This window comes from Gadus macrocephalus, chromosome 11 (assembly GCF_031168955.1).
Source record: "Gadus macrocephalus chromosome 11, ASM3116895v1".
NCBI classification, from domain to species: domain Eukaryota; kingdom Metazoa; phylum Chordata; class Actinopteri; order Gadiformes; family Gadidae; genus Gadus; species Gadus macrocephalus.
The window spans coordinates 10,309,260-10,336,540 of record NC_082392.1 but is presented as its reverse complement, the minus strand read 5'-3'; the positions used below and the strand labels follow the sequence as shown (position 1 = coordinate 10,336,540).

Here is a 27,281-nt window from a genome sequence, read left to right as displayed (position 1 = left end):
TACTAGGTAGGTAGGTAGGTAGGTAGGTACTAGGTAGGTAGGTAGGTACTAGGTAGGTAGGTAGGTACTAGGTAGGTAGGTAGGTAGGTAGGTACTAGGTAGGTAGGTACTAGGTAGGTAGGTACTAGGTAGGTAGGTAGGTACTAGGTAGGTAGGTAGGTACTAGGTAGGTAGGTAGGTAGGTAGGTAGGTAGGTACTAGGTAGGTAGGTAGGTAGACAGACAGGTAAGCCATCCAATTGTTTCATAAGGGTCCTATTCTATCATGTTTAACCTCTGTTTTCCTTTTATTCCTAGTCTGTTTTACATAGTTTTGAATGATGACTATATGCTCTGTAAGGTGACCTTGGGTGTCTAAATTAAATGTATTATTATTATTATTATTATTATCAGATGGGTTTCATTATTACAAGCCTACATTGTTTTGTCAGGTAAAGTTGAAGCTTGATTACACAGCAGAAAAGTTGGAGTGATCGTAGAGAACATATATATATATATATACACACATTATTATTTTGAATACACACACATACAAATATTTAGATTTTCTTTTATTTAAAATTCTGGCAAAATTTGTATCTAACAATGACATACTGGATTACATTCAAATTGAAGCCCTTTTCATTTAAAACAAAGAATTTCAATGCAAAAATAAACACCTTCCAATCAAACCAACCGATGGAAAAAATGAAATGGAGATAAAAATACAACACCAAGAAGCACATTAGAGCGCATATAGAAATCCAGGAGAATTCATTCATCAGTTTACCTGAATATCATTATAGTCCCTTAAACATGATCTGTGCTCTACAACTCCAAGTTGGTCACGAGCAGAACTCGTCTGTCTATCGACTCTAGCCCCAGCTCCCTCTTGTTTGATTGGTCCTTGAACAGCCACACAGATAACAGACACAAACACTATCCCATTCAAAGAGCCTCTATTTTAGACCAATTATATTACATATCCGGGTAGACACACCCACTTCTGATGTCACTAATGGACCCATTTTGTAATCTCCTGGTGGTCAAATAGGGCTCCTTTAACGACTGAAGCATATTGGGGTGGACGTGGTGAGGACAGCCCAGGACAAGCACCCTCTCCCTGGGTTAACGATGACCTAGTGGCCTATAACTGGGAGCCTCATCCACTGGTCTGGGCAGTCTGTTTTAATGGTCAGCATCAGCCCGGCCAATGTGACCCTCATCCTCCAATTAATGGATGAAAGTCCACAGTCGACTGTGCTTTTTTTTTGCCCTTGAGACTGGTCTGTGGTTTGGGGCAGTGTGGGGCAGTGAAGCCCTGTCTGACTGTGCTCAAAGGCGATACAATTAAATTTGACCTCACTTGAGTTTCTGAAATAAAAACACCATCACACATGCAAACACAATCTCTCTGTAATTCAGGAAGTCCATCGCATCTAAACCCAGAGGAATTCCTGTCTTGGGGGTGGGGGGGGGGGGGGGCAGGCGCTAGAGACAGCGTCGTCACACAACTAATACAATACAAGGACAAACGCAAATCTGTACAAAAAAAGAAAAGGAAATCATTGTTTAACATCAAAAGGGGGGAGAGGGGCAACAGAACCAGCTCTCCGCTGATGTGCCGGTTTGAGCGGCCACTTAAAGCTCTTAGCCGGAGATCGACGGGTTAAGTGCAATTCAGAGCTGATGCGTTGGACGGCAGGGAGGAGATTCTCTGATCCAACCCGTCCCATGAAACAGCCTCTGAGTCGTGTTACAAATGTGGATTTCCATGTTAATTCCAAAGTCTTCGCCCCCTCCTGTGGTGCGGCGCAGCATCTCCAGGGGTTTCACACGGCATACATCAAATCATCTTCAAAACACGTACAAAAATAGACTAGGATCCCTTTTTTTTGTTCCACATGTGGGAACGTGATTGTTAGCAGGCGGCGTAGAAAGCATAGCTTAGCTAGTTGGGGCAGTGAACACAACCATATGGGCCTGAACAGTCCTACAGTGGACCGTTTCAGAAACCACCGTAGCAATTGGTTGCAAAGAATTAGGTTTTGACTGTTAAAGAAACGTTATTTTAATATCTTTATAAAGACACTCACCCAGAAAGCAAGAACGGTGACGTTTGATTTTATACAAAGCATGTGGTCTGTCATGCCCATCGTATCCAAATGGGTGTCGGGCAAATACAAAAATATATCTTAATGCGGGGAGAAGACGTGTCTTTCAAAGAGGACCACTCTCGCTTTAGATAGTGGCCACAAAGCCACCCAACATGACGCACACACAAATAGGTGCCAACTGTTGAGCTTTGGTGTGGTGTAGGGTTGGGCCTGTGGTGTAGGAGCTGCATCTCAAACACACAAAATAGACTGCTTCTCACCAGTGAATTGAAGCTCAACAACCTCAGAGTTTAGAATCACTGTCCGTCGCGGTTTTATTCAAGGGCACAAAGTACATTCTAATAATGTCTGTGGTTATTATTGTCCCCTATTCAAAGATTAAACTCAACGAGTTCAATAAAGGGTTAAGCGTAGAAAAACAGGAATAGAAAATAGTGGCAGGACTGACAGCTTGCATCATTTATATGTGCACACATCCGCACACACTTTATCACAACGGCCAAGCAGCTCCTCCCTATCTGCCATTTCTGCATTCTGATCACATGACCAGGGTAATCCGTGGTCATTGACTTTACAATGCACTCCGATGTATGAATGGACACAATGAGGGATGGCCCTGAGGGGAACTGACTTCCTGTAGGTTAGATTAACTTCCTGTGGCTCAGCGAGGGGGTCGGTAAGGCCCAGGTGGTCTTTTTGTGTGACATGGCGTGAAAGGGAAGACGATGTGTGGGTTTCCTGATTATTCCATCCTCTCACTAGAGCCGTCAGCGACGGGATGGCAGCAACAATCATTGAGCAACAACGCTCTCTTTATGACGCATCGCTGCCTGACAAACTGAGAGAGTGAGGCAGGCCACAATGGAAGCCCTTTCAACGGTTTACTGCCTTGTGGAATGGGGGGGGGGGGGGGGGGGGGGTGGTAGAAACCTCACGACGGTTTTCTTTCTTGTGGAAGGCGGGACGGACGGACGACAAATTGTCCAAGCAACCCCACTCTGCTCAACGTCTCAACCACTGAAGTCACCTAACAGGATACTGGCCAGGGTCCATGTGTTCCTTGGGTGTCACACACCTCAGCCACCAGAATGGGTGTCATCAAAGAACCCATCATGCTGATAATATTTCAGGCCAGAGAAGCGCTCATGACTGGGGATGAGTGACAGCAGCAGCGTCTCTGGGGCCCGGAACTCTCCCATAGGAACGAGCTTCTGTTTAGCGCTGAGAATCTGGAATTTTCCACTTCCTGAGATTTTCCAATGTTTTTTTGGACACAACCATCCCAATGTTAAAGTGATAATGAGCACAACTCAGAGCTACTTCAGCCAATGCTACGGTGACTGTTTATTTCCACTGCGGTTCTTGGGTTGCAAAAATAACACAAGCTCAAGTTCAAGCCGAGACTTGAACGGACCGGGAGAATTAAGGTTTGGTGATTTCAATGGAACTAGTAATCAAAAACACTCACCAACATGGGACGAGTGAGCAGTAGCAGGAAAGGTTTTCATCATCTTATTCTCGCTCTGAACCATCTCTGACCATTCCCACCATCTGGCTCCAGCCACAATCCTGCCCCTCGCAAACTAAACTGGGAATAAATTGTCTGGGTTGCTTTTCCCTAGAAAGTAGAATGTAGTATAAAATGTAATGCATGGCATATTCTTTAACCCAATTTGAAAGACCAAAACTTTGGGGAGAAACGGTTCTCATCTAAATCTGTTGAAAATGACTAGGCTTGGGCATGTTTAAAGCATTTACAGACACATTCTGCAGTCGAAGACGTACAGACACAGAAAGGGAGTAGAGTATTTGATGCCTTAGTGAGCCTACTCCGAGTTTAAACCTATTTTTTGTTTTTTATGTTTTAACCAAAAACCGTGACCAAAAACAGTGAAACAAACCGAACCTGACCTACCTGAATTGTTATTATCTATTGAAGACCTCATATTTCCATTATTGTCATTATTACTCCACACTACAAAATGTGGTTGTAAAGAGCTCCACTGAGTCATAGATTGGTCCTACTGCAGGTTTCAGATACAACTCTCAAAACACACGTTCTGCAAGCCAGGGCCTGCAGTGCAAGGTCGATCCCGAGCGGGAGATTAAAGTTTAGAACTCACAAATAAAGCCTTGTGAAACATTTGCAAAAAAAAAGAGCACCATGCCGTTTGATAGTGGAGCATGTTAGGGCCCTTATCATGCCTATAATCCATCATGGAAAATGAAGAGACGAAGAGACAGAAAGGGGTAGCATGGGGATGTAGTAGCACCACTGTCTTGTGTAATGACGTCTGAACACGTCGGCTAAGGGGCTGAAAGAGACGTGTGTGTGCATGTGTGTCTTAAGTCAATACTTCCAAACTCCAAGGGCGGGAAGACATCCTCATTAAAAATCAAGGCCACCAAAGCACGGTGACCAAACGCAGTCACAAGCTGCATGTTCAAGTTTCAACTCAAGCTAGTGAGCGGGATTCTGGGCCAGGGTTGTGAAAAAAGAAAATCAAAGGGAAATAAATCAACAAACTATTCCTCCCTGAAGAGCAGGGAGCTAAGGGGGGAGGGGGGGGGGGTGAAGCTAGGGTTCAGGGGGTCCGCCGGGGCTAGACCTTTTCCTCAGTCGCTGCTGTCGTCTTCGTCCTCGTCGTCCGACAGGTTGAAGCCCTGCCGGCCGAAGGAGTCGGCGCGCTGGGCATAGCCCCCCACGGCTGACGTCAGGTGCACGTAGCAGAACTCGCACACGCGCACTGGCTTGGACGACTGGCTGGGCAGCAGGTACTTCTTATCCGAGCACGGCCCGCACACCACAAAGCCGCACTTCCTGCAGTGGTGGCGGCGGCTGACGGGCGTGAACTTGACCTTGAGGCAGCGCATGCACACCGTGGCCTCCGAGTCGGGCACCCAGACGGCCGCGTGCTCGCCCGTCGGCGACTTGCCGCTCTTGCTGAGCAGGTCGGCCACGCACTTGGCGATGTGGTTCATCCACTCAGACTTCTCCGTGGCGGTGGCGGCGTACACGGCGAACGACTTGGTGGGCGTCTTGATGAGCCAGCCGTTGCGCAGGTCGCCCTCGTCCGGCACCGTGTCGATGGTGACGCTCTCCAGCGGGATGATGTGCTGCTTGTTGTACTTCTTCTTCTGGATCACGATGTTGCCATACACGAGGATGTCATTGAACAGGAAAAACTGCCGCGCCTTGGGCCTCTTGCGGCACAGCTTGGTGAGCACACCCTCGCCGATCAGCACGCGGCCCGGGATGACCAGCGGCTGGCCCGCCGCGCCGAAGCAGCCCTCCACCACGCCGATCCGCTTGGAGTTGGCCTCACTGTTGGCAAGCCGGTCCACCATGGTAACCTCACCTGGGGGAGGGACGGAGGGAGGAGAGAGGAGGGGTGGAGGGAGAGCGAAAAGAGGGGATGGGCGGAAGGGGGAAATTATTGAGCGGGAGAATAGGAAATTAAAGGAGAAAAGTAAGCGGATGGGAGGATGAATGGAGAAAGATTGGATGAATGGGAGAGAGAGAGAGAGAGAGAGAGAGAGAGAGAGAGAGAGAGAGAGAGAGAGAGAGAGAGAGAGAGAGAGAGAGAGAGAGAGAGAGAGAGAGAGAGAGAGAGAGAGAGAGAGAGAGAGAGAGAGAGAGAGAGAGAGAGAGACATTAGCTTTCTCAGCTGAAAAACCCATTAGTCTGCACCACCCTGAAAACCTTGCTTTAGCTTCACAGGGGGCATTTCAATGCTCAACACATTTATCACCAAAAGCAACCTTTCAGCAGTTTAGTACTGCCCCTCTCTTTCCCTGGTATCCACTGGACTTAATTTTTTTTGCAGCTGCTTTTGCCTGCTGAAAGCAGTGTTCGGCCATCTCCCCTGTTAATGCACTCTCGACTTTTTCAAACCAGCAAAATATTTGCTAATTTTCTCTAAACAAACTAAAAAAGACCTGAATAAATGCTCCATCATTTGCAGCATCTTTCTCAACCCCTTTTTTCTACAGTATAATAGAGTTAATCGTATTTTGTGTGATGGAATAGGTCAGGTCTTGTAATAAGGAGTGGCATCTGCACCAGGTGGTGCTGCACACACCTGCATGTGTCGGTCATCACAGGTGCCCGAATGCATTGGTTGTGTTCCCCATCTATGTGGTAATATGTCTAGTGATTGTCAACACATTTATCTATGCCATTTTAACACCGTAGAAATAAGATCCTAATTTAGCGAAAAACAACAAAATTTGATGTATTGTTTTTTATCTCCCAAAAGCACTATGTGCACGTAGTGTCTGTGTTTTTTAACGGTTCGGCTTTTGCAGCAGCTGTATGTGGCGTCCGAGAGAGGGTTTAGCTTCTCACACATTTAAAGTATGACACAACGGTGTGTGTGATGGAGCTCGTTATGGACAGCCGTTGATTTGATGATCACATCCGTGGGAGTAAGGTTTCTCGGACAAAAAATATGTACACATAATATAGTCCAACACTACAATGTTTGTGGATTTGTATCACGCTCATTCGGAGCCGCCATTTATTTTGATGTCCGTGTTCAAGTGAGGCTTCTCAGTATAACGCCAGGATATATGGTGTATTCACTATACAATGTTCATTATAAATACAAAACAATGTTACTAAAAAAAGTATCAAGGTTAACTTAGGTCGTAAGACGCAATCCCAGCTGTAACAGCGGGTTCACTTGCTCTTTCACAGCCAACGTAGTTACGTAACATTGCAAGTGAATATTTAAACTGAAAAAATCACCAGCCATAGCTGGAAGTATGTAGATATGGATTCATTAATCCTCTGGTTTTCTTTCTGTTCCATGCCTCTGGATAAGGCCAGGGGGAGCCAGTGATGTCCTTGTTTGTAATGTTGCTCTTTGAATTAAGATTAACTTGAAATGAACGATTAAATATAATCAATTAAGAGATAAAACATTTAGACAACTTAAAATATCTACACGGTCATGTGCCGGAAATTGTGTTCTTCCAACATACGTAAGAAAATAACTGACCAGTCAGTTAATATTCAGAAACAAGATGAACGAGCTGAGGGAGGGAAAACTGATATTCGGCCCTGATTAAACTGTAGAAGAAAGTTAATGTAGGCTGAACAACAACATGCAGCCAAATATTTGAATGAAGAGACCCAACACTGATTAATTAACTACACATTAATGGAAATGGAAGGCCAACCTTCCGGTGAACATGCCAAAGGTTGCAGAGGTTGGGTGGCCGAAGGCTGATCAATCATCTCCATGCCGGGCTCAAGACTAGCACTTCTACTGGTGCCATTGGTGCCATCTACATCATCATTTGGTGGCACCCTAAATCTTTTCACTAGACAGGAGAATGTCCTTTGTCAAGTACCATCAATCATTTGAACAGATTTACTCACTTTAAATAAGTTGTGTTATATGTTTTTATTGAAAGCAGATCTTTTTTTATTATTACCGCCAGCGCCTCGACATCTCTTTCCTTAGAACCAACTCTTCGCGCTCCTCCTCCTATATGAAATATCTCCTAATATTAACAGGCTGGTAATTGGGTTGCATACTCAAAATATACTTTCTTTTATTTTCTGCTGATCCTTCAACAGACAAGAATAGCATGCTCTTGAAATGCGCTACTGCTGCAGTGCAATTTCATTAAAACTTTGCACAATGCATGCACACTATACACTTTTATGGTTTTATGATCAAAGCAGTGCGTCTTCATTGAAACCGCCATACAGCTACACTATAACTTGCACTGAAAAAAACCTTGGTAAGTGGCGCGCATTGCTGCGCCATCAGTTACCACTAATTTCATTAAAAAACCAAGAACACAATCTAAATCCAATCGTCTGATGTATATTGTCCTTCTACAGGACGAGGCGCTCCGTGGATCGTTTGGTGAGCAACCCGTTTCGCATTGAAGCTCTTCTGAAACAGTCAGACTTAAGGTGCGAACACACCAAGCGCGTACCTCGCGTACCATGTACGTGCGTAACGCAGCGAAAATGTTGCTTGACCATTTTGTGTCAAAAATTGTCAGATACGCGCGTACGCATACGCGCGTAGATGAGACCGCCCAAAACTCCCCCCCCCCCCCCCCCCCAGCCTGTGGCTGCGCTGGATTAAGGAGTCCGAGGAAGGAAACCCAAACGCCGCCGTGTTTGGATGGATGATAGAGCTTGGATCGGGTTAGATTAAATAATCTCGGATATAAATAACAATAATCGGGTTAAATAACTTCACATGGTGTGTCTGGTGTGTTTCCAGCATTCGTAGTGTTGATCATCAGAGAAATAGTCCGCCAAGACGTTGAGGTTGCTTAGCAATCAGAGACTCTGTCCATGCAAGTGAACGGAGCGTTCACTCTTCGTCATAACTATCAAACCAAACATCCTTCACATTCACCGAGCGAACATTATGAGAGTAAAATGCACATTTCTCGCTAGAAATGTTTCCATAAACGCATTTAATGGCGTAACTATGTTACTATTTCCACTCAGAATAAAGAAAGTTGCCGGCCGTGGCTGCCATGGACATGGCTGCTCTGGAGTCCGAGGTAGGAAACCCAAACGTCGCCGTGTTTGGGTGATAGAGTTTAGATCGGGTTAGATTAAATAATCTTGGATATAAATAACAATAATCGGGTTAAATAACTTCACATGGTGTGTCTGGTGTGTTTCCAGCATTCGTAGTGTTGATCAGCAGATATATAGTCCGCCAAGACGTTGAGGTTGCTTAGTAACCAGAGACTCTGTCCATGCAAGTGAACGGAGCGTTCCCTCTTCGTCATAACTATCAAACCAAACATCCTTCACATTCACCGAGCGAACATTATGAAAGTAAAATGCACATTTCTCGCTAAAAATGTTTCCATAAAAGCATTTAATGGCGTAACTATGTTACTATTTCCACACAGAATAAAGAAAGATGTCGGCCGTATGCTTCTGTCCAAGCTCACTACTCTCTGCCAGTGACGTCGGGTCAAGCTCAACGCTGATTGGCTATTGCGGCGCGTATGAGCGTAAAAAGTTCAATTTTTTGAACTCCTCGCGTACATGTACGCGCGTACATGTACGCGCGTATATGTACGCGCCTCATACGCCCCTACAGCGAGTAAAATGTTGCTTGGTACGCATGATACGCGTGTACGCACCTCATACGCGCGTAAACCAATGCTTCCCTATGGAAAAATTGCCGATTTTATATGCGTGGTACGCAGGTAACGCGTTTGGTGTGGCCGTACCTTTAGACCATGCTCCTCAATTGCACAACTGCAATTGTCCGAGTTCACATGGCGGTGAGAAAATCGATTCATTGGCCGAAGCACGTCATGCCCCGGTACAATAGGTGGCAATGTACCCATTTCAAGTAGTGTTAATAGAGCTGCTGACCTCTTTACGTCACCAGCAACAAAAAACTCGGGCGGCGTTCGTAGTTTTCAGTAGACAGTTGTCAGTTCGGCTCCTTGTCATTTTTCCGACACTCAATTGTTTCGACTTCACAATAACCCGATAAATTCCCCATTGGTCTACAGCCCACTAGTCCGACGTCCCTCTTTTTGAAAAAAAAATAAACCCTACGCTCCGACATCCCATTGTTCCGACCGGCTTTTGTGGATCACCTATGTTGCGGAGCCAGCATACGACAACAATACCCTTCTCCATATCGCGGTTCAATCTGGACTTCAGAGAGTCAAAGCCAAAGTTCCTCTCCCCAAATTCCTTCTCCACCATTGTCGAGATAACCCCCACTACGAGTCATTACTTGTTGTAGAAGTACCAGAGAGTCTGAGAACCCGACGCAGTCTTTAAGATTCTGAATATCAGAGAATATCCCCATCAGTTCGGGCCGCGGCGCATTGAATGAATAATGATCGTACACACGTCGAAAGAAATAAACACTTAATTTGACAGATGTGCTCGAGGTTAATACTTTTACAACCTCGTTGATGAAAAACATGTACTTTTAATTCAGCCTTGGGTGAAATCGAAGCGTAGTGTCTGTGTGCTTCCACCTGCACTGGATGCATGCGCACTCCCAGGGCCGGGGTCACTCTTATTAGGGATGTCCCGATCCGATCCACAGCATCGGTATCAGTCCGATATTGGCCCATCACGCTGGATGGGATATCGGAGAGGAGAAATAAATATGGCCCCCCCACGGCCCCCCGAAAAAATCTCGAGCAGGCGCAGAACGCAAAATCCAATTTAAATCAGATTGACAGTATACATGCACGCTTAATGCGACTAACATCGAATAATCTAGGGGACTTCATTAGACTATGAGAAACTCAATTCGATTCTAGTCCGACATCTTAATAATCCAATCATAGTTGGATTAACCCAATAATTTGATTTCGTGTCATGTAAACGCACTGACTGATGGGACACATGGAAACATTACCTCACATCCACATGATAAATGGTTGCAGTCTTGAGCCCTCGCATGACTAATCACTCCTTCGTTTTTAAAGACGTTTCATCTGTGTAGGTCATATTCAACATCCATATAAAATATCCATGAGCCATATAAAGTGAGCCCTAAATGGGTTTTGTTCCTATTCACACACCTCTGGTTGACAGAGCCATGTGACAGGGGTGCATGCAGGGGTCTGCTTTACCAATGACCAAATCAAAACACTGGAGCCCTGTAGGTCATCGAGCTTTGTCAGCTACGTGATGAGAGAGCAAAGCATGCATGTGATTATTACGATGCATTATAGCTGTCGGGTATATTCAGCTGGACGCTTGTTCAGGGTTTATGCTAATTCTGAATAATGCTAGTTCTAGATGTATTCATTCTGGATGTGTGCTAGTTCTGGATAATGCTAGATCTCGATGTATTCAATTTGCTATTTGCTAGTTCTGGATAATGCTAGTTCTAGATGTAATGAACTGGTGTATGCTAGCTCTGAATAATGCTAGTTCTAGATGTATTCGGTCTGGTGTGTGCTAGTTCTGGGTAATGCTAGTTCTAGCAGTATGCTAGCTATGGTAGTTTTCTAGTTCTGGCTGAATGCAAACAGACAGACTTATGCTTTTTGACAGTGAGGGTTAGGGATTCAGAGCAACAAAGGGAATTGGTAGAACATAAAAGGAAGTGCTATAAAGCCTATATAACCCTGGTGTAACTACAATACATTTCAATTCGCTAGGGGCCATACAACCATATGGTACTCTCATTAGTTAGTAATAGTCCACACTCTTGGCTTCTTAGGCCGTTGGGAAATATGACACAAAAGAGACTCCCTAACCACAGGTATTCTTAACCTGCTCTTACTTTCCAGAGATCGAGATACATTAAGTATTTAGAACTAGGCGCACATTTTCTGTCCAGTCGTGGCTATTTTCTTTCCAGTCGGCTTAAAGCATACGGGCCACTTAATCACACGTGTATGTAGACCATGGCTGATTCAGCACTATACACTGACAGCAGATGCATATAACCTTTATGACAGAAACAAACTGCATGGTGCCTCTACTAGCCTAATCTGTTGTTGTGAATGACAAGGATATTAGATCCATTTGTCTCAGGACAGCAATAATGTTGAACTGTTTCTGCCAGCTCAACAGCTGTTGAACTGCCCCTCAGAGGGCCAGCCTTTATCTCGTCTCATGGCTCCCCCACTGGTTTCAACAGGGGTTTACCCTGGTCAGTGAGATGCTGTAAGGTAATTGGGTGTCGTCTTAGTACAGCTGAATGAGGGTCTGTGAACTTCAGAATTTAATTATTATAGAGATTAGGCTGAAAGATTTGTGTACAGTCTCCAAAGTGCTAGACAGTCGTTGGCTATAATACATTAAAGCTTATCTTAGAGTCCCCTTAAGTACTGACATACAATAAGACCATTACAATGATCGCTATTGTTCAGACAGAGCCTATTAGTTATCCTCTGCTGGTTCCTTTTCTGTGACCCAGATGACAGCATGGGGGGTCTTTTTTGGAGGGGCTGCCTGGAGTGTCTGACTGCACACCAGCGGGGGGTCACAGCTCCTCATCATGGAGACGGTGAGGACTGCTGCATGCTAGGTGGAGAGCCCGGAGCAGCTGTTGGCCAAAGGAAGGAGTCGGAGAACTACATCCCGGCTGTCAGGTTGCCAGGGGCTGGGGGGTGGGTGGATGTCAGAGCAGAGAGATGCTCACATGCATGACAACACACATAGAGAACTCAAGGACCCACACAAACTGCTTTTAAATTCACCACATGCAGGCCCCCAGAGACGCAACCCATCATACAGGAACTATATTTGCTGGTAAGATCCTCCAACACAGGGGTTGACCACCTCCTTCCACGACGTGGGCCGTTGGCCACTGGGCCAAATATCTTTATTTCCGTCACATTCAAATATGTTTGATAATATTTTTTTTACCGTTAATTTGTATTGAAGCCAACAGAAAATAACAGCACAATAAGCAACTGGATGTCATTAAACAAACCATCGTTTCTCAAATGAAAACTGTTTGCATTGGGCGCCCTTAGTCACTGGATGCCTGTTATTATGTAGTTTATCCAAACATCCATATTTGGTCATGACCTCATATGGATCAGAGATCGGGGGAAGTGATGTACACTCTTCATAGTGATGAAGGCATTAACAAAACTAATACCACAATGGCAAAGGAAAGGACTGATAGAGTTTAAAGTTTGATTGAGTCATTTCAATGACTGACTTGAGTCTGACTTGGCACAATAATTAAAGTGTGATGTATGCCATGTGTGCGGTTAAATCAATTGATTAGTCCTAGATGATATAAATGAATCATGTGCCATCTGGATCATCTAATGGAATTTGACATGGAAGCATTGTGAAAAAGTCTATGACTACGAATTAAAAAGGCAAAACAATTAATGTTCATTAAATTGTCACACATGAGCCCCTTTCACATATAAATGCTGCAATTAATATTTGCCGGTTCAGTTCTCTGGTAAAAGCTATCCATTTCTGCCTTTTTAGCAGAACGCTGCCTTTGCCAATGCCACTATAGTAACCTAGTCATTTCCCGGATTTTATATGTAACATGTCATTGCAGCTTAAAAAATATATATAATTTTTCCCTCCTGCACGTGTTTAACATGGATGTATAGCCGCCAACTGCAAAGCCATACAGCAGCACCTTGTACGTTGTGTTTGCTTGTGCCGTTAATATTATCGTACTTCTCGGACATTTGAACTTTACCGGAAATGTTCTAACCTCTTATACAGATCGGCATTGGGCTGCATGTGTAAAAGGGGCTATGGTCATAAAAGATATATAAATACAATAATTTGGATTATCTTGATCGCATCTCAAGTAAGATAATTTTGACATTCTACATAATTTTGAAATATGTATCATGCAATGATGTGGTATGCCAATGAAAAAACAATAAACAATCCTATTGAATTATAAGTTTTGTTTTGTTGTGCACACAGCAAATAAAATAGGGCACTGGTATCAGAAAACAGCCCTGAAGCGAATAAAACTAGGCACAAAACAATGGAATAAATTTGGAAAAAAAAGAACAGTTTTTCTCCCCCAGCAACTCAGAAAGTTCACCATGAAATCATGGGCAATTTTCTCTTCTGATTAGCAACAGCAATATCTAATAACGAGGTGTACTTGAAGTCACACATATGGCTTTGATATATCTAGCCACAGGTGTTCAACCAAATGTAACCATAAAAGGTAGGTTATAGAGGTTCATACTCTTAAACAGATATCATATCAGCCTCTGAGTCTTTTGGTGAAAAGTAATCCAGTCAGTAAGTGTAGATGTATGACCCATGCTTTAATAAACACACATCGAAGTAGTGGATATATTACAGCCGAGAGCACTTCTGAAAAGTTAAGCCAGGTTACCCAACCAGTTTCTTGATACATCTCTGTGACCTACCTTTTACAAGAACACATCAGATCTGCCCCAGGACAAGTGGCCTCATTGGCATTCTACCGGTGTGTGGTCCACAGGTAACTTCCAGGTAACCTCAACAAGTTTTATTTAGCGCCGACATTTTCCAGTGGTGAAACATGTGACGTGAAAAGAACTTGGCTTGGCAACCCCATCTGCCCGGGACAACCACAGTGTCTCGTTGTGACTAGCCAGTTAGTCCAGGCAGCCCATCCTCTACATCCTCTGCCTAGAGCAATTATCTCCTCCAACAGGTACTTTGGCCAGTCAAAAGTGGGGATACACCACTACCACAAGTCCTGTTTGTTGTGTCGGCCACTACCCTACTTCATACGCATCTGAAAGCAAACGTGTGGATTTAGACTTTGACTGTTAGCTCTTCGGTTAATAAAACATATACTATTTACTTTTTAAACATTTGGCATACCAGACATGCTTCGGTCTCAGAAGCATGAAAGGTACACAATATCAAAAAACGACAAAAAGATATCCTTGATATAAGGGATGTGAATAACTAGAAATGTTCATGGTTGAATAACCCGGGGTGCTGTATGAACGAATGATCGAATATTTTATGTGTTCCCAGATTCACAAAGGCAGCCATGGATCTTTGGCAAGAAATCACTTAACTTTAACAGTGAAAGAATGTGTTATTCTGGTATTAATCCTCATCAAATTTAAGCCAATTAAGAAATTATGCAGAAAAATAAACTTGGGGTGTTTTAGAAAGGTTGTCAGCCCGTAGTTCTGCCAGCCGAACAAGCTACGTTCTGATAACCCTAACTAAAAAGATAATGTATTAGTGAGGGGCACACAGAGGCGAAGGAGCAAGACACAGTAGGCCTTGGATGGGGGAAAATATCTGTCCGTCATCCGTTCGTTTACTGTTCCAGTGCCACATTTTTGCCATTTTACTATCCAAAGTAGGATCACTCTTCCTCTCTTAGGATGTTGTTGGCATGACCTCTGCTCCACCCCAAGGATACTAACACATTAAATTACATTGGTCCAAAAGTAAAAAAATGTTTTTTACCCTTGGGAACAAATAATCAAATATTCCATTATTCTGACCCATCCCTTCTGGATGTACTGTTATTTTATGACTAAATTCTCTAATGTGTATGAATTATCCTCCTGAATAATACCTTCATGTGTCCCTGGATACTACAATTTTGGAAAATGGAGCACCTGATTTCAACGTTGGTCAATTCGAGCCATGGATATTCTGTGCCAGTTAAGCTGAAACTTGTCTTTGGACTGCTTGGTAACCTGAGGGTTCATTTTGTTAACACTTGGGTTTGCGTTAACGCAAGTACTTTCGGGTTCCTGTGTTTGTTTTTCGAGCAGGTTCTACTTAACGTTATATTCAGAGAGCAGTCCATGTCTGCATGTCTTCAAGCTCAAGTAATTTAAACCAGTCTGCACAGGGTTTCCCTTTAAAAAATGTTTAGTGGAGAGGAAATACTTCTGAATAGAGTTAAGCAGTGGCGTAGGGATGGACCCTAAAATGGATATATTCTTATCACTGTTCAGAGTAGACTAAAGTTATCTCAGTCAAACAACCGTGGGTTGAGAAAAAAATCATAATAATGTGCATTATGTGCATTATAATAGCACATGACAGAGATCCTCTAACCAATCAGAGAACAGATGATCGGTCTAAATGAATCAGGAGAGTTCTAACATCTAAAAAGCCTGATACAGCAGTCAACTAGGAACAGATCATTTTACATTTCACTCGTATACCTGACAGAGGACATTGCCATTTCTAACAAATTGCACTCAAATGATAGCGTTATCTTAATAAAGGGTCTATAGAGCTAGCCTACAGTATATTCTAACAGGCCTAAATCAATTGCATTAGGTTTTTGTAGGCTATTGTTGGATCTAATGAGAGATCTATACCTTCAACTAAATATAGTGATGGGCGAATGCTTTATGTCTATATTGTCTATAAATGATGCCTCTAAAACGAGCTGTGCATATTTACTCTGTTCATACTGAGTACTAAAGTGATGCTGAGCCAGGAAGAAATCTGCAGTCCCAATCAACTGAAAACTGAAGCACCGAAACAACGACGTTAAAGCGGGTGGGTAAATGGGGCAATAGCGGGTTCTAGCAGTTTACATCCTAGACCCAAGGGGACTTTGACCACAAATAAGCCTCGTCGCTCCCCGCTTTAGATCGCTTCATTGCACTTTGTGGCCTTGAGGACATGAGAATTCACAAAGATATGATTCAGTTGTTTCAGCTGTTGTTAAATTGATGCAGAATTTGTTCTATACGCTGTAATGCTTCATTCACATGTATTTAAAATTTGGAATCAGTCAAACTTCTACATTCTATTATCGATGGGTTCTGTCTAGGTCTGCAACTAACGACTATTTTAATAATCGATTATTTAATAATCGATTATTATATAGAATAATAATTTTTTCGATTAATAGATGAATCGGATAAAAAAATAAACATTTGTAATTGACGCATCTTTATTCAAAAACGGAACATTATGTAAAATTCACAGTGCAGACTGAAGTGTAAAAACACCAGGATATTGCTCCAACGTCCCAGAACGTCCCAAATTCGTTGCCAACGCTTTTAGTTATCGATTTTTATCGATTTCATCGATTCGTTGTTGCAACCCTAGTTCTGTCATGATCGGATGGGAAATGTATATCAGACAGCAGGCAGCACTTCATCTCCCAAACACACTTTCAAATCAAAAAGTGTCCGATATTATATTAATTAGACTTTGTTTTATCATATTAGCCGATGAAGTATATGAGGCCAATCATAGCCTATATTTTCTATGGAAATTGAATGCAGAGGCTGACATGATCAAACGCACACAATGGAGACGTATGGTGAGAAGTGAATTTGTGTGGTTTGGAGAGGTCAGTCATTCAGCAGAAGCCCTGTGCCTTGCATATAGACAGCTGTGGGAAACCCTGCTGCATATGCTATTGAAAGATGCTGCAACAGCAGAGGGTGGCTGGTAGCCTGGTAGAGAGTGAAAGAGAGAGCGCCAGGTGGGTTCCCGAGCAACAGTTGAGTTTGAAACAGCCCTTTCTGCATTCCATACCGGTGTAAGTGTTCTGACCAGCCGACGTTGGCTCAACATTATTACACATCAATGTGCAGGAATTACCCCCCTGACACGTGAACATTTGCAGAAATGTATTTAAATTAGAGCCCGACCGATATATCGGCAGGCCGATATTAGGCATTTTTCAAACTATTCGGTATCGGCATTTATAATGGCCGATAAATGGCCGATAAATTGCTCCTTCTCTATGTGAAGGAGCAATGCTTCTTAGGGGTGGGAAAAATAATCGATTCTTCGATGCATCGCGATTCTCGCTAGAACGATTTTGTCTCGATGCAGATAAATAATTGGAATTAAAAAGTTTTTTTTCCTGCTGCAACATTTTGTTCGCTAGAGAGGGATAATTTTTGTAATCTTAAAATTATTGAATTTATCTTCAGTGTGTATTGGCCAATCTGATTTGTCATTTTGCGATTCAGCCTACGCATAGCATGCGCGCAAACTCACAGCCAGACACAAGAACTCCTTCTAATTCAAGAGCAGCTTTTCCTTTAATGACATAGAAAAGAAAGATTAGAAAGAAAATAAAACTAAAACCTATTTTTTGCATGCTTCCATATTGTGTTATAATTAGGGGTGTAACGGTAGACAAAAATCTCGGTTCGGTACGTACTTCGGTTTTGAGGTCACGGTACGGTTCATTTTCGGTACAGTAAGAAAACAAAATGCAAGATATAAATGTGCTACTTGTTCATAACACACTTTTGTGCTTTTAACAATGGGAACATTAGACAATACAAAGCTAGAATTGTGAAATGTAGAAATAAAAATAAATAACATTAGCTCAGACTGTTTTTCTAAAAAAATATATTTTCTCCATGGGCGAAATTGAAAAATTGCAACAATAAACAGTTTGAAGTTGTTGCTCAGATTAAATTTTACTCATGCACTATATAGTGCACTTAAAATACCCACAATTTTTGTGTACATAGATGTACCCTACATGTTACTCCCGTATACCACAATGCAATGCGGTCGTGTTTTTCGGAGGAGAAGAAGAGTCTCCGGCTTTCGTTTAGAAATTTCAACAATTTATTTGGGATTTAACATAGAATATTTAACATTCAAAATTAATTTAAAAAAACTTGAACAAGGAAATGTAACATTCAACTTCAATACAACCTCCAGCTTTCCTCGTGAGTGCCTGGTTTGTTTACATGATGTGGGCGCATCTGTCTGCGTCACACAAATACCCGGCGAATTTACTGATGCAAATTACGTTTAGAAATGTTCATCGTTGTGTCCGAATTCTCGTTTGTTCGTTCCCTAAATAGTGCAATATATCATGAACACTATATAGGGAATAATGAGTGAGTGAATAGGGAACGATTTCAAACACAGCTATGGTGTGCGCAACTGTGCATGTGTGGCTGCAGCATGTTCCACACATGCGGTCCTCTACTTAATATGTCCTTATGGAAACTCGTTCGGTACGCCTCCGTACCGGACCGAGCACCCCGTACCGAAATGGTTCAATACAAATACATGTACCGTTACACCCCTAGTTATAATGCAAGCTGCATTGATTATTGCATTGTTCATAAAAAGTCATATTTGTGACAAAAGCTTTCTCTCTTATAAAATATTAGATAAGTTAATTCATCTGTTGATGTCTTTAATGATCATCACAAAAGTAGGAAGTGATTAGCAAACTCTGAGTAGCAAACCCAGATGTACGTATATATATATTTTTGAAAATCATGCATGGAAATGTACATAAAAAAAATTGTTGCATCAAGATGCATTGCTAATCGCTTCAGAATCGAATCGTTGACCTCATAATCGTAATCGAATCGTGAGGTGCCAAGAGATTCCCACCCCTACCTCTTCTGCCTGATTAACTTTAATGATTTTCCTTCATAGCCCGAATTTGCTCGGGATATGATATTTCAGACAGTGGTGAACTTTAAATGTGGTTGAAAGCAGGGAGGGGCTGAGCACATACGCATCTCCTCCACGCGACGTCACCATTTAATTCCATACATTGGATTGTTTATATAGCCTAATTGGAGAACACAGACCAGCACGCTGCATGTCAACATAGACAATGATAAAGAGCTTACACAGGCTCTGCTACTGATAGGGACGATTAACGGGTGGTCGGATGTGACAGCATGAATCGCCAAATAGTGGCCTGCCTCCTGAATAATGATGTATGCTATTTAGGACTGGGTACTTGAAACCATGACTCCAATGAAATAGGCAAAAAAGGTCAACCTATTCCCTGGTAACGGTTCACACTAATGAGAATGATCCATGACATTCACTTTTGCCATTATTATGCCAGAGATAATTCAGTGTTTATTTTGTTTTTCAAACGTATCAGCCTTATCTCTGCAGTGTTTACCCCTATATGCATTCAGCGCCGCTGCTGGATTGTCAGCGCCACTGAAAAAATAAAATAACGTTTCTCCCAAGTTCAAGGCACAATGATTTAGTCTCAGCAGATACCGTGACTCCATTGGTTGTTATGTCATATTTGGAAGCTCAATCTGTACATTTTAAAAAGTCTCACCAGAAGCAACCATTTGAAGGGTTATTTTTCACAAAATTCTTTCGGGGGGGCATGTCCCTGGAAAAGGTTACCAACTCACAGCACCACTGCAACAAAAAAATCAAGGGGAAACACTGTCTCTGAGCAATATTGCCATCGTCAGAAAGTCTCTCATAAATACCAAGCTCCATCGAGCTAGGTATTGAATAAGTTATTCGGCCGTTTCTTTAAGGCCCCGGGTAAATGTAGTTGTAAATGTCTTAAAAGTTAAAGTCAAAATTCACTGCTTCTTTACAATTGGACGTAGACAATATTAACGATTAACCTGGGGTCATAGTGGACCGGACAAATCCTTTAAGCTGCACCATCGATCATGTGTCATGTGTTGGATCGAGTCTAGTATTGGGAGAACATGACAGTTTGATATCATCGCAATTTACAAAAGAAAGTCAATACACAAGCAACATTGATTTATTTTTGACTTTTGAAAAGTCACCACTGGTCAAAACTAAATATTTTTCTGCACTATAAGCAAGACCATCCAACATTACCATGTGCTAACCCTTATCCAACAAGTGGGGGTGTCTAAATGTAGAAGAAATCTACAGAAAACTACGAAAAACGACATAGACCATTATGAACCTCAAGTGTCAAAGCAAGGTTGGCTTTCTCTATGATGTGTGTATTGTCAGACTACTGTAAAATTAGTTAATGGACCTCTCTCCATATGTCCAGCCACAAAGCAGTTGAAACTACTACATCTACAGGTCTCTAAAGTTAAACACATACCGCATAAACACATCACCAATATACAATCAAGCATGTAGGAGGGGGAAAACCACACTAACTGTTTGGGTAGAGGCATGAGGTACTAAACACTGCAACTATCACAGTAATAACAGGCTGAGGCCTCAGTGAATGATACTTAACACTCTGTCATGTCGGAGGCCAAAGCTCCTCAATAGAAAATAAGAAGGCAGGTTGTCTATTTCAATGGGAAGTTGGAGAGTGACTGTATTTTGGTGCTGAAACAAACTGAAGGCTGATGCATTGAGGTCCAAGTTATTGCAGGCTATCAAGTCAGTTTCCCTTGAAGGCCATAGTACAGCCGGATGCTCAGGAATAGGAAGAGAAAGAAAGAGAAAAGTCCCTGGATTTCACCTTAATTCGACACTTCTGCCATCAGACTTCAGAAATGAATCTAAAGTCTCATTTTTGAGTAGGGCTGAACGATTTGGGGAAATAATCTAATTGTAATTGTTTTGACCAATATTGCGATTGCGATTTAATGTGAGATTTTTTTAATTTATTAGGTTCCTTATGTTGTGTATTTTTCACAAAAAAATGTGTGACCAAAAATGTATGACCAACACAACATTGGAAGCATTCAACATAAAAACTGCTCTCTCATTTAGGCCAGGCCTAAATGTGTTGAGACAATTTATAAACACTTTATTCTTTATTTAACTATTGAAATGTAAAATAATAATAAAAATAAAAGAATCGTACTGAATTCCAGTCAGTAATGGGTAACAAAGCACTTTTGCATACAGTGTTCTATTACATTGCGATTTTGATTTGAATTTCATTAATCGTTCAGCCCTATTTGTGAGGATACTGGACTGCAGATCTGATGATTTTTTATTTTAGGAGAGTGTCATTTCCCTTTGAAAAAAGTACCCAACTCAAGGGGAGGCTAATTATGGCTTTAAACCATCACAGCAGCTAACAAAATGAAAAAAGAAATGGTACATTGGTCCCACCCTGCTGACATCAGTAAATTCCCACATTAAATGCTGACCAGCAGCATGTGTCGAAACAACTTTCAAACATTCCTTTCTTTGCTTTGAAAGGCATACTCAACTACTGTTTAATTTAGAGACAAGATATTCTTCACGGATGCAAACACCAAAGCTTCCAAAATTAGAAAAAAATAAAATAGGAACAGTTTGTAGGCAAAATAGAATATAATAGAATCCATCAGCTTATTTTATCAGCCGGTGGTATCCTGTTCCACCCTAAGGGTATATATACAACATATATTTTTGAATATCGGGCAATATATCGATATGTCGTTAATTTCTTAAATCCAGTATTAAATAATCAAATAATTGAGTCATCATCTATATCATCTATATAGTTTAATTTACATGGAACGTTGCTCTCTGCATCAAGCATCAGACGGGCTGGGAGTCCGAGCCAGGCTAAATAATTTTTCATGAGTCTGTGTCTATGCTTTGTATAAGGAGAGGTCCTGGTCCTTTTTAAGGTTGACTGTTATCATCATCACGTCATATTATTTTCTACCTACTTAAGTTTCAGTTGCTTTTAATAACTGACAGACAAGTTGTCCGGAAACTAAAAATGAAATTACTCAGCGGCAAGCTTAATTTACAGCCTTGCCTACAAGATCTTGATCCTAGCTGATATTTCAGACCGTGGTGAACTTTAAATACGGTTGAAAGCAGGGAGGGGCTGAGCACATACGTATCTCGTCCACGCAACGTCACGATATAGCCTCAAGCTTTTGCCGCCCCCCACCCCCCACTCCCAACCTAAAGATGACCTCTTTAGGTTGGGAGTAAAGATTATTCTCTTTTTATGCTTATCATAGTTTAAAATACTATGACATTGGCATAGGGAGCTATGGTTTATCATATAATTGCTGCATTATGTTCTAATTCTATAAATGATGCAAGGTCATCAAGCATCAACTCATTGCCAATATACAGTCTCTTGTATAGTGCTGGGGAGCCAGGCGGAAGGTGAATTGTTGACTTGGGGGTTATTTGTCTAGGACTCACTTCTGCTTTCTTAAGAGTGCTTGGGCAAGGCGTTACAACTGACTCAAGTGTCTCAAACATGTCCTACAGGGTACAATAAAAATACTAGTTCCACCACCACTATTGTGATTTCTCCAAGGAAGATGTTAATTTCTATGGCACACTGCTTACTTGATCCATGGCTAGTTCTTAGATAAGACAAGGAAAGCAGAAACAAATGTATGCTATAAAACCACACGTATGTTCTTTGTTATTAGCCTAACATTGTGAACACACTAGTGTGCATATATAGTGAATAAAGTCCATTGCTCTAAGCTGTAACAATAGCAACAATGCAGACCTGTACTAGTATGAAGCATGTGAACACTAAGCCCAGGGTACATTCTCAGCTCACAGCGTATTTCTTACTGTAGTTTTTAAGTAGTACACTCTTCTGTATAGTAGATGGATAGAATAGACAAAACATTTTAAATTTCTAATTAAAATGTGATAACAATTTGAATGCAATGCAGCATTGCAGACAAGAAAGTGTCTGCCCTCATTTTGATGAACCCTCCAGAATGGCAAACATCCTGACCAACAAAAAATAGCCCTTCCTCTATTTATGATTGTAGTGCCTAGTTCCTGTATCTGTAGGTTAACTCAACCCATTAGCGTTAATAAACAAAGATAAAAATGCAAATGAAGGAAACCCTTATTATTTCTGCCATCAGATCAACATAGATAAGTTTAATTCTCTATATATGTCTGGCTGCAGCCTGTACTGAGATGAAATAAGTGATCTCTTACCCAGCAATATAGGCCAGAGTTAGCAAATTGAATATTAACTAGACAGAGGAGAACAGTAGAACACTCAGACATCCCTCCACCACGTGGGAGTAGTCTTGTTAGCCTCTTTAAGATCATGTTGTTGCTTGCATGCCACAAATATAGAAGGGACCGAAAGGCTTATTAACCAAGTCTAAGCTCAGGTCGTAACCAGCAGAGGTGAACACATCCTGTCCAGACAGGAAGTTATCTATACGTACACATGTAATCTGCAGCCACTTATATACACAGCTCCCTATTGGATTAGAGGGCTTGCATGTTAGATTACAGGGAGGTGCCCTTAGGATCTGTTGGATTGTTGCCCTGCCCAAGAGGCAGGGAGCAGCTCTCCTAGCCTGGCTCGGGGAAAACTGGTTCCACCGTGCTTCAAAAATGACAACTATTATGATGGTACTGTACAGTGAGTCTAATAAAAAATAAAATGCAGCAGCAATGAAAAAGGGACAGAGCAAGTGCAGGTTTATGACTCAAATTTGCTTATAAATTGTATACAACATGCAGCCCTGCAGTAGCCACGATTGGTTTCAAGATATATAGTATTCTAATGTGTTATATAATTAGCTCAACTTCCCGCATTGTAATGAAGAAATTATGGAAAAAACCAGCTGGTTATGGCGCATTTCCACTGCAGGGTGCGGAACGGATCGGATCGCAAAGGTGCGGGTCGGATCGCGTTTCCACCGCCAAAAGTGGGCGTGACCCGGACTTTGCCGTACCCGTTCCGACCCCATTCTAGGGACTCCTCCGTTGCGGTACCCAAAACGAGACCAGACGCCTGAAAGGGTACCCTGGAATTCTAGCTACACCCCCCCTCCGTTGATTGGTCGACAGAATCGTCACTTCCGGGTGACGCGGGGATAAAAACAAACAAACAGTAGCCTCGAGGTATTATTCTTTACAATTAACATGTCGCGTAAAAAGCTTGCTTGGGCGAACAAGGAGGTGGAGACGTTCGTCTGCATTCTTGCGGAGGAAGACGTTGTTTACGATGTTTACGTAGCTGCCGCGGCGATTGACATCCGGCCTACCACCAAGGGTACTGTCGGCAGTGGAAACGCGACCTCGGAACTGAGCTGGGCTATACTGCCCCCTCCCTACCGCCCCTTTGCGATCCGATCCGTTCCGCACCCTGCAGTGGAAACGCGGCATTATATAGGATGCCACTCTCAATACACCTGTACTGAATAATGTCAAATTCTCTTAAATCTTCTTTAAAGGTGTAGTACGTCAATGTTAGTGGTATGCATCTAGTGGAAAGAACTTAACAGAAATATAATAAATGTGGATTTTTTCGCAATATGAATATAGTATACCAACCGGCACCTTACACAATACAGGCCAGTATTGGCCACCAAAGTCATGGGGAAGGGGGGGTTCATTCTACACACTGGACCTTTGAGAATACGGTTAGGTCTGTCGGGTCTACATCATGTGTTCCGTGTGTGGTAATGTGTGCAAGTGAGACAGAAGACTATTTGAATAGATTAAAATCCTTTCCATCATAGTCACCTCTGCTTATGGAATACCTGCAGTGGTCTCCCAGTAAAACAAACCATTCATAAACAGGAGCAGTACATTGATTCCTGCTGGTGTGGGTTCACCAGATAAGCTTACCTCTCTCATCTTGCCTACATATATTCTGAAAACGCCAGTTTCATGACAAGGCAAGGCTGACAAGTTTAGAGAAAAAAAAAAGTGAGGCAAGGTCTAAACTAAATTACAGCAGTTTCCTATTACCTGGAAATAAGTGAATAGATCTGTCTCACAGGAAGAACAGTCACAAGGATAGGAATTTATTTGCCATCAGCCTTTATCTGGGACATTCCACTATCCTACCTCAGCCCTGAGTTGGACCCACTCAAGAAACGGTCAGCATTTATGTGAATAGGGGGAATCATGCTTCGCCTTATGTGAGTTTTAGTAGAAAGTATTTTCCATGCAAGGATCCCTGGTCCAATGAGCGCTTATGGGGGATTAACAGGGTATTACATTTTTATGAATAAACATTCATTTGAACAATGATTAAGTAGATAAGTACATGATACATATTATATAGAATGGTTAAACTTTTTCTTAGTAAAACTTATTTTAGAAGATGCATGTCAGATTGCTAAATTATGATAAGTTATAGTCACAGCCAATAGGAATGAGGCTCAGGTGACCTGACATACTCTGACCGACTTGTCATTGACTACACATTCAATGACAATAAGTGGTGGTGGCTCTATGTAAACACGTACAGAAGGTTTAAAAGTAAGCAACCCATCGAACAACGTTGACGACCGTCACTCATAGATGAATAAAGCTGTGGAATACGGAGGCCTATATCTGTATTTATTTATGTATGGATTAGAAATTTAAACGTGTTGTAGGCCCATAGAGTAGCACGCTTTCCGTTCAGCAGAAGCATGTTGTTCTCCTGCTGAGCTCTACGAGTCAACACTGTTCATTAGCAGTATATCCTGGGCAGTGTTTCACTTCTGCCATAGAGTAGCAGGTTTGAAAGTTAGAGAAGTGCAAAACAGAATCAAAAAAGGCATTCATGTCCATTCTGAATTGATACTAAGATGGTCTAGATGCTACCGTTGAGCACTATAGTAATCTCCCAATCTATATATTGTTTTATGAAGGCTTTTAGGAGTGCTACTGCAGCTAACTGCTGGCTTCATTCGTCCAGTCCAATGTCCCTCACTCCGCCTGTTAGCTTGTGCTAGCCTGAATGGAAAAAGTACAACGCTAACATGACCAAAACTGCTCCAACACAACAAAACAGACAGTTTGGGTGAGGGGTAAGCACATACCCGACGATCACTCAGCGGTTCGGGAAACTTCCAAGTAAGTTTGAACTCCGTTGTATTCCAAACTAGGTGAAAATGTATACTCTTCCCAACCCAAGTCAGGATCGTAACTGGTCTGCCCCCGTCTAACAATATGGCTACGTTGACAGGCAGCGGTCTCAGCGGCGGCGGGGCTCGGAGCTGGGCACGGGCTGGGAGCAGAGCCGGGGCGGGACTAGAGCACTGACAGATGTAAACAGGACGGGACATGGTGGGAGTCTCCTGACGGTCGGGCACATTTTGTTGTTCACAGGCAGGAACAACACTTGTAAGTAGTCCTACGCAGGGGCGTTGCTAGACCTAGAGTTTTACTGGGGCACAGGCCCCCAACTGCCAAAATTTTTTTTTTTACGTGTGCACAATATGAAATATATGGATACAGAAGGGTATGTACGAGCTTCAAAATTGTTGTCACTGTCATACTGTAGGCTATATTAAAGCACTGGTAAAGGTAAAGACGCAAAGATGGATTCATGAGTACCGTACAATTATATTTATTTAAACACATACACATCTCAAAGATTTACAAATAAACAAAAAGTCTCTTTATGACCTTCACCTCTTTATCAGGAGAAGTCTACACATCTATATTTATTTAGAAGCTGTGTGGAAACAGCATAATTTTGCCAGAACGACATGTACTAAAAAGGCAAGAAACAAGGTTTAAAACTAATAGAATTTCTGACTTAAGGTGAGGTGGCTCATTGCCACCAATCAACCTGGAAAATGTTATAGAACCATCAAAGCTCTTAAATTAAACTAAATAAGGCCATACACTACTGCATAGAGCCTTTTTAAATGATTATTTTTTCACTATTAAGCTGTATCGCCGCGCCTTCATGGTGGCAAAGCGGTCAATAACGTGGCTTTGACTCACTTTGCATAGTTGCTCCTTTTCAATGGACAAAAGAGAAAGTTGGTGAAGCCTTCCTTGCCCCATGGTTGACCTAAGCCAGGTGTGGAGCCTTCTCGACACACTGAAAGATCGCTCACAACTACAACTGTTTACAGGAATTGTGAGTGCAATGATCTGAATTATCTGTGTCAATGTTGGGATCATTGTTGGATCCAGTATGTTAAAAACACCCTGTATATCCATAATTTCCTTTTTTGTGTTAAGGAAGTTTTTGTCTAAAACTTCCTCAAGTTTTGAAGACAGACAATTTTTCATTCATTATTCATTTTCCGTGTGTGTGCGTGCACGCATGGTGTGTGTGTGTGTGTGTGTGTGTGTGTGTGTGTGTGTGTGTGTGTGTGTGTGTGT

The 27,281-nt window shown here is 42.2% G+C and overlaps 1 protein-coding gene across 1 annotated transcript; it reads right to left on the bottom strand.

The window, feature by feature from the left end:
• Positions 1-535: 535 nt before the first annotated feature.
• Positions 536-26,159, bottom strand: plekhf2 (pleckstrin homology domain containing, family F (with FYVE domain) member 2). Its single transcript, XM_060064216.1, has 2 exons — positions 25,982-26,159; positions 536-5,454 (listed from the first exon to the last, which is right to left on the bottom strand). Exon 2 carries the CDS (start codon positions 5,441-5,443, stop codon positions 4,712-4,714), a length of 732 nt encoding a protein of 243 aa, XP_059920199.1. The 5' UTR covers positions 5,444-5,454; positions 25,982-26,159; the 3' UTR covers positions 536-4,711.
• Between the last annotated feature and the right edge of the window lie 1,122 nt (positions 26,160-27,281).